The sequence below is a fragment of the Watersipora subatra genome, chromosome 9 (genome assembly GCF_963576615.1).
Source record: "Watersipora subatra chromosome 9, tzWatSuba1.1, whole genome shotgun sequence".
Taxonomy (NCBI): domain Eukaryota; kingdom Metazoa; phylum Bryozoa; class Gymnolaemata; order Cheilostomatida; family Watersiporidae; genus Watersipora; species Watersipora subatra.
This window is the reverse complement of record NC_088716.1, coordinates 42,880,291-42,888,804: the sequence shown is the minus strand read 5'-3', so window position 1 is coordinate 42,888,804 and position 8,514 is coordinate 42,880,291. Positions and strand designations below refer to the sequence as shown.

The 8,514-nt window shown below is 32.6% G+C and overlaps 1 protein-coding gene across 1 annotated transcript; it reads left to right on the top strand.

The window, feature by feature from the left end:
- Positions 1-3,119: 3,119 nt before the first annotated feature.
- Positions 3,120-4,337, top strand: LOC137405094 (piggyBac transposable element-derived protein 4-like). Its single transcript, XM_068091319.1, has one exon. It carries the CDS (start codon positions 3,120-3,122, stop codon positions 4,335-4,337), a length of 1,218 nt encoding a protein of 405 aa, XP_067947420.1.
- Positions 4,338-8,514: the final 4,177 nt, after the last annotated feature.

The window sequence follows — 8,514 nt, the reverse complement described above, 5'->3', positions numbered from 1 at the left end:
TTCTGAAGATTTGGTTAATGCAAAATTTTACAGAGCATTTAATTTTTTACTAAATTGAGTAGATAGTTGGCTACATATATTTACCATCACAACTTCTTGTTTCTGATTGATAAGAGTTACTGGCAGCGTGCAAGCATTCTAAATGCTTACATAATGTTTCATATAAAAGTTAATACTAATTTGTGTAGTGTTTTCTGCTCCATTACCATGTTAGCAAAATTCACAGTCTTTGCCAATGTCACTCTCCTATTAAGGCCTCTTTACACACAACTGCAATGTGATTTTCTACCTTTCATTATAAATTTTTGGCAGTAACTACACACAAATACTGCAAAATGACATGCAGCATTGACAATTAGAATATTACATGAGAATTGGCCTCAGCTATTTGAAATCCATATTATCATTTTTGGATTTTTTACTATGGCAATCTAAGTATAGGCAGTACTATAATTTGATATGTATCATTGATAAGTTTATATATAAATATTTGTGTATCCAGTTTTTTGCTAATTCTGCTCTAGAATAAACTCCTATTGGTTCACGATAAAACATCTAAGTACAAAATACTATAATAGGTTCATGACATAAACAAAACTAAAGGAAAACATTCGTTTCAACAGAATTAATTATCTAAAGAAGTATCTGAAAGGTTTCGTAAACAGTTCCTGTTTACAGTATAGCAGTAGCTCACTTTACACAAGCACACTAGTTATGGTCGATGGTAGCTTGAATACCTAGGACTGTGACTCCAACTGACCGTTTTAGAAGCATTAATGTTGAATTTGTAATCAGAGCAAAACAGAGTTAGCAACGTCTGTAAGCAAGAGGGGACTTACTTTAAATTCACCATTCATAGACCAGGATAGCTGTCCCTGCACCAGAACTGACAAATAAATGTTAATCATACAGAATTAGACAAATGTTACATCAGATGTTTGAATAGCTTGTAGACAGGTGACTAACCATTTTTATTGGTAAATGTCGATAGATTATCTTGATGTATTTTTATAACTTTTACCAACCATGGTGCTCTCAGCACTAGAAGTACAGTAAGTATTTAATAGCACGTATCTATACTTGATCAGTACTTAGTTTATACATGTATGTATAGATAAAATTTAAAAAAATTATGGTGTGACAGTTAATCGAATTTGTCAAGTGAATCTATTTAGCCATCACATTCAATTGAAACCCTACTTTTTAAGGCATTTTAAAACACATATTTATTAGCAAACTTACAAATGACTGGAATTGTTTAAATCAGTGTCACATGTTTACTAAATCTGCATCAAACATCACAATAAATAGATAAACCACCAATTTTGAAAATCTTTGAACATTCTCATCCCAAATTGAATTAAAATCTATAACAGATATCATATCAGAGAGTTATTCAGTTCATAAGAACGTAACCCTTTACTTGAACTAATGTTTTCTATTAACAACAATAAAGTGTTGTAACTATCTCTTATCTTTAAGCCGAGCACATATCAATATAGTTTAAACAATTTATAACCTAGTTTATCTAGTTTGATAAACATTGAGATTTTTCAAATGATGGGGCAAGGCATTACTTACAAAAAATATATCAAAGAAAATCTCACTTACCAGCTGCTGAAACTGCACTTACTTTTATAGCTTTATCAAGATATATTTCCAAAAAATTTTATTTGAAAAATCTTAAAGGGATGGTTTAAAATGCAAAGTAATTTCAGGTAGGAAATATTTGATAGTTCGTAATCTGTAAAAGTGAGATTTTATTCCACACATGTAATGTAAAAAATACATTAATTAAATGACTGATTTTCTAAAGTAAGAATGTTTTATGGAGCTGATTAACAGGAGAGATTAACCCTTTTGCAGGTGATACAACATTAATGTCTTTTTGCGATAGTGATTCTAGTGGGTAGTGCGACATTAATGTCACTATCATACGCACTATGTATTAAGACTTACTATTGGTCTGTGTTCATTTTTCTATTCAATTAGATACTTTCTAAAGTAGAAGAACACATGTGAGGACTTGAATAACTACATTTTAGACATGGATCTTTTTATTTCCACTTGTTTTGGGCGATTGTTATCAAATTTAATTTCTATGTTTTCTTTTATTCAGTAAGATACTAAGCCTTTTCCTAACCCCCGAATAGATTTTATGCTTTTATGTGAACAAAAGAACTTGCTATTGGCTTTTATTCGTTTTTCTATCCAATTAAATACTTTCTAAAGTAAAAGAACAAATGTGTGAACTTGAATAACCACATTTTAGACATGTATATTTGTATTTCAACTTATTTTGGGTGATCGTTGTCGATGCCCTTTCTATGTTTTTTTACCCAGTAAGATACTAAGCCTTTTTCCACCGAATTGATTTTTATGCTTTTATGTGAACAAAAGATTTGCTATTGGCTTTTGTTCGCTTTTCTATCCAATTAAATACTTTCTAAAGTAAAAGAACAAATGTGTGAGCTTGAATAACTACATTTTAGACATGTATATTTGTATTTCAACTTATTTTGAGCAATTGTTGTCGATGCCCTTTCTATGTGCTTTTTTACTTAGTAAGATCCGATCATTGATTTTTTGCGAACACAAAAAAAAATTATAATCAAGGCTTCATCTTGCCAACAACCTGCTAGATCAACTCGAAGGGCCCAGTTTGTTTTGGCAGATTCTATAGCTGATGACTCAGACAATGACTCAATTTTTTCTGATGTCAATCTAATAGACTTTGATATGTGATGAGTCTAGTGATGACGATGCTTCTGTTGTTGGGCGAAGAGATGGTGGAGAAGATGCAATCAGTAATGATGGTGCTTGGACTGTAATTAAAAACCTTAGCAATGACAAATGCCCCAATTTCAATGATTTTACCAGTCCTAATGGGCCAGTATTTGCTCCACCAGAGGCAACTGCAGTGGATTACTTTGAAAGATTTCTTTGCTCCAACTGAGCAGGGGGGTGTTTCTTTGTGATAACATCTAGTCATTGAAACCAACAAGTATAAAAAGTACTGCACAAGAAAAAACCAGGTTCTAAAGCAGCACTCCAAAGTACACAAGTGGAAAGATGTAACAGTAGAACAAATGAAAGCATTCATTGGAACTATCTTGAACATGGGTATAAATAGAAAGAAGACTATTGAATCCTGCTGGGACAGCACAAACTGGAGTCAGAATGCCCCACCATTCAAAGAAACATTCACACAAGATACTTTCAAACTAATCTTGCATTTATTTCATGTCAGTGACAGTGACCAAGAGCCAGAGAAAGGATCATCGGAATATGATCAGCTCTACAAGTTCAGACCAGTACTAGAGCATCTAAACAAAGCTTGGCAAAACGAGTTTAATCTGGGGCACGTTCTCTCAATTGACGAATCTATAGTGGGTTTTAAGAGGAGGCATCTTTTGGTGAATAACATACGCATCAAGAAACACCATCAATGGAGGCCGAAGGAGTACAACTTGTGTGACTCTGCAACCGGCTACTGTTCACAGACTATGTATCATACCAAAAAAATGACAAAAGGGGTCTTTGGTCAGCCATTTTCTGTATGTAAAGCACTCATGGAGCCTCATATAAGCAATAACTACCATCTCATAGTAGATAACTACTACACAGGTGTAGACCTTTGTGAGAAGTTTCTGATCAATGGCACATATGTCATAGGAACTGTAAGAGCAGACCGTGTGAAATTTCCCAACGAGATGAAAGTGAAAATGGAGAACCACGGAGAGATATTGGCTAGTAGAAAAGGCAACCTTCTTGCAGTCAGTTGGGGGAACAGAAAGCAGGTCAGATTGTTATCCACTTGCTCAATAGCAAACATGGTAGAGAAAGAGGTATACAATGCAACCAGAGAAGTTCCACAGATAGTAGTGGACTACAATTCTAGAATGGGGGGGGTAGATCAATCTGATCAGATGACAGATCAATATTCTGGGGAGTTTCCCACAGTAAAGCTGTGGAAGAAACTACTCCTACACCTCATTGACAGAACTGTTACCAATGCTTATACCTGCAACAAGGCTAATCCCTACATTGTAAAAAAGAAGATGGACCATCACCGCTTTCTTATTCAGTTAGTCGAAGGGTTGATTGGAGATTACCGTGAGCCTAGAAAACGAATAGGACGACCTAGTTTCCTTCTAGCTGCAAGGAAAATTGTGAGGCATTTCTTTGAAGTCATTCCAAATGGTAAAAGAAAGAAATGTACTGTATGTGCTAAACCAATAGGTCAAGGCTACAAAGGTTCTAAAATTGGTACATGGGACAAAGATTGTGGAGTCGGATTGTGCAAAGGTGCTTGCTTCAACTCTTATCACAAATAGACAGTATGGACTATAGACGACAAATAGACTGTATGGACTATGTATATGTGCTATGGACTAAGTGTAAATGGTGGCTAATATGCGTTACAAAGTGTGTTTCTACTTGTAAAATGCTTTATTTGTAACATTAATACAGAATTTGTTTTATTCAACAATATAACATTATAGCAACAACAAACAATTTTTTCAATTTTTTTTTCAAATTTACAAGTGTAAGGGTAGTTTAAATAGCTCAAACAGGCACAAAGGGTGTAAAACTGTTTGTAAAATGCCTTGTTATATGATACAAACCTATCATACAACCATGGTGTAGCAAAAATATCATTTCAATAAAACTTCAAAATTTTTATTTTTTTTTAATTAATTCACCCTTAGCGATCAGAAATAGGCTCAAAAACTCACCTGCAAAAAAATAAAAAAATTTGTATTTTGTTTTACCTTATGGCCAAACTAAGCTGCTGACAAAATAAAGAATAAAATACAATTACATATGTGGTGCGTTAACAGAAATCAAGGAAACAAGCACTTTGTATTTGGTTAAAGTTACAATTGATTATACCTTTAAATTTAACTTTTAAATCAAGTTGCTATAAATATACTATATATGACTAATATAATCATCTTATGTTCAATAACTCACTTTTATCCAAGTTTAGTTCGCTAGCTTCTAGAAATTTAGTTACATACATGAATGCGCAGCCATCATAGCTTAACAGTGGCTATTTCAACGCCATGATATACACTAGCTGCGCACAATGAAATATATTGTTAAGATAACTTACAATATGACTTGTAACAAGGTCTGATCTTAAATTCTGACCTGCACTAGTACGAATTGATGTCACAGCATCTGCAAGTAGATTAACTAACAACTCTTGTATCCTGTTAGTGGTCACTGAAATCAGGTCACTTTCTGGTACAACTGCTTTACACTCTTCTCTTGCCTCATTCTGAGATTTTGTACCAAAAGAGTTTCTTATCCCAAAGATGCACAAGCAGCCTTCTATACAAACTGCAGAAATAACAGTGTAAGTATGAAAATGCTAAATAAATTGCCTTTTTCGGACTGAGAAACAAATTTAATTATCTAGTATTGCCACCTACTCAAACATGCTTCATTATTATGGCTTGTTTTTAGATTTATTATACTACACGTAAGTTAGACAGTACCTTGAAATGTTTCTGTTGGATTTGGTTTTTGGTAAGAACAGTATGCTACAAAAAATGTTGCAAAGGTAAAAATAACTACATGTGCTATACAAACGCATTTTGAAAAATTACAAAAATATTTCCACATAATTTTGTTTCAGCAAACAATAGAAAATTGAACTATTACATGAATACTAGTTTATAAATAGTTTTCGTGTTACCAAAAAAGTGTTTAAAATACCATAGTAGTGCAGCAACAACATTACCAAATGATATCGCATCTGATTGATCATCTATGTGTGCTCTGTTAAATGCTCGAATGAATAAATAAAACAGGAAGCGTCTGACATCATGCCGACTTTAAAAAATGCTGCTAAAAGTTTTCAAAGTCAATATTTATATCTACTATTTGATACTGGCTATGTGTAATTGCTGGTGCAACCAGTGTAAGAAAAGCTAAACAGCCGAATGAATAAAATTTAGATGAAAGTTATTACACTGATAGCAATCTTGGGTAGATGGACAATCATCATCTATTTGACATCTCATAAGACACACATCTCTCCCACTTCTGCTAATACACTCATAGTCCCTTGACAAACAAGTAGAGTCAACAGCACATCTAAAAGTCACGTATGAACGATTAAGACGAAATCAAGTGCTCGAAAACTCTGTGTTTTAGAAAATTGTTATTTTATGAGGTTTGGTTTTTGTAACATCTAGATCTACACTTTATTTATAAAAATAGTTTTTTATCTACAGCAACACACATACTTTTGCGCATTGATTCACTGACATACAACTGAGTAATATGCTGAACTACACAGTAAAACATTTAGTGAGTATAGTTTTGATTAAATTACGCTCCAACACATTAGCCAAGTTTTGAAGTACCAAAATCTTTTAACAGTTAACAATTGCTAATCTACAAAAAGTGTAGCCATAAAGCAATCAAAGGTTTTCTCAACTTAAAGCGGTTCAAGTCAAAGTGGATGTAGAGGTGAATAATAAATGGTGACCAAAGCGGAATATTTTTAATCTTAATTATAAAAGGATGAAAAGCTTGTGTAAGGAATATGTGTCAAAGGCTTTATTACATTCTGCTATACGAGTAACTCTGGATTTTTATTTTTAAAAATATGATTTTAGTAGAAAAGCTGTTTCACAATTTTTCACAGTAACTTAGTAGTGTCTGCAAGTTATTAAGAGCAAGACATAAAAGTGATCAGAGGGCTGGTTCAAAAACACAATAAAAATAAATAGACAAGATAAGTAGTTTTTAATCTGTGCTTTATTCTGTGTGTTAAATATAAATTTTAATGAAGTGTGACATAACGGTTACTGCCGTTTTTCAAAATTACGTGTAAAACACATTAAAAAGTTAATACATGCAGTTTTAGTAGCTAGTAGACATATTGTAAACAAATGAGCATGTGAAATAAGTAGAAAATATGCAAATTTTTGTTTGTTCTCACTCCAAAATTGATCTATAGTATTTGGATAAACTGTATTTTAAGTTAAACATACAACAAAGTGTAAAATAATAAAACTCGAAAAAGTTGCCTCAGGATAAAATATTTGATTAAACAGTTCAGAGTTTCCACAACAAAACAATGAACTATTGATTACTGTATTTCATTTTATGACCCGCTGCGTACCCTCCCATCGACAAGTATGAAATACGAAGGAGAATCATTGCTCTTATTTTGGATGTAACGGAGTTAAGCAATAAATATGGTATTTTTATATAATTGCAGTTAAAAATATTTTTTATGCGATTTCTGTACGAATTCTGTTATCGCTTAAATTTTTTGAAGTGAGACTAGGTCCTATATATTTAATATACAAAATATGTTAGTTTCTTTGCCACTTTCTTTTTTAAAATCAAGGATGCTTAATTGAGCTGTCTAGTAAAATAGGTTACAACTATTTTGGTAACCTAATGTTCAACTTTTGCTGATGACTATACCCTGAATAAAATACCACTAATTTGTGCTGCATGTAAATTGGCAAATATCGCAGAAACTTGAACATTTTAGGCAATATGCAAACAGTGAACAAGCCGTCATAGGGTTTAATACACTGTAGAAGCAAATGAAATGAAATTTAAATGTTATTGAAAATATTCTTGTACAGGTTTGCTTTGTGAGTGAATTTTTTGTTAATGGAAAAGAAGTTAAACTAACTGTACATGTAAAATGTAATTGTAGAAAATATTTTCATCTTACATATACGAAAGTTTTATAAAAATACCAATATTTTTGGAGTTTAGCAAATTGCACAAACCTTGCTGCACACTGTTTAAGAACAAAGTCACATATCCAATGAGATACCAAGTGACAGTCTTCAGGCAGTATGCTATCCGGACAGTGTTGCGGGCAATCCATATCATCGGAGCATTCTATGAACAGACTACACGTATTATTATGCTATATTGTAGAAACGTAAGTGCTCCTGTAAAATTAGCTGACGTGTCTATCTACATAAATATCTTTTGAGATGATAAGTGAGATTTACTTGGATCATAAATAAATTTGAAAGCCATTAAAATTGCATGTTAAGCGCATGCAGAAGCGACTCTCATCTACATTATTGACTTAAAGAAAAAAGGTCAGTGAATTGCAATAGCTTCAGAAATACCTGCATCCTAACATGAGTTTATGTGACTTACAAAACACCAACTGAATTGATGTAACCTATAACATACAGCATCAGTAATAAAGTACTACAAAAGCGATTATTATATAAAAGCAAGTCAAAATGAAATGGCAGTCTATGAAAGGCGCCAAAAATAACTGGTTTTAACCAAAGTGAATGGCAACAACACTATATAATAAAGTCAGTCGTTAAGTGTTGTCTCAGTAAGATGTTGCAATTATGATGATCAATTTCCTATTTAATTATGGTTTTATATTTTAGAGGGTGACAGATTTTGTCAAGCTGAAAGCTAAAGTCATCATAAACTCAATTACATAAAATTCTTTGTCTGTAACAACGGTTTGGCAAAATTAAGCAAAATACTATCAGA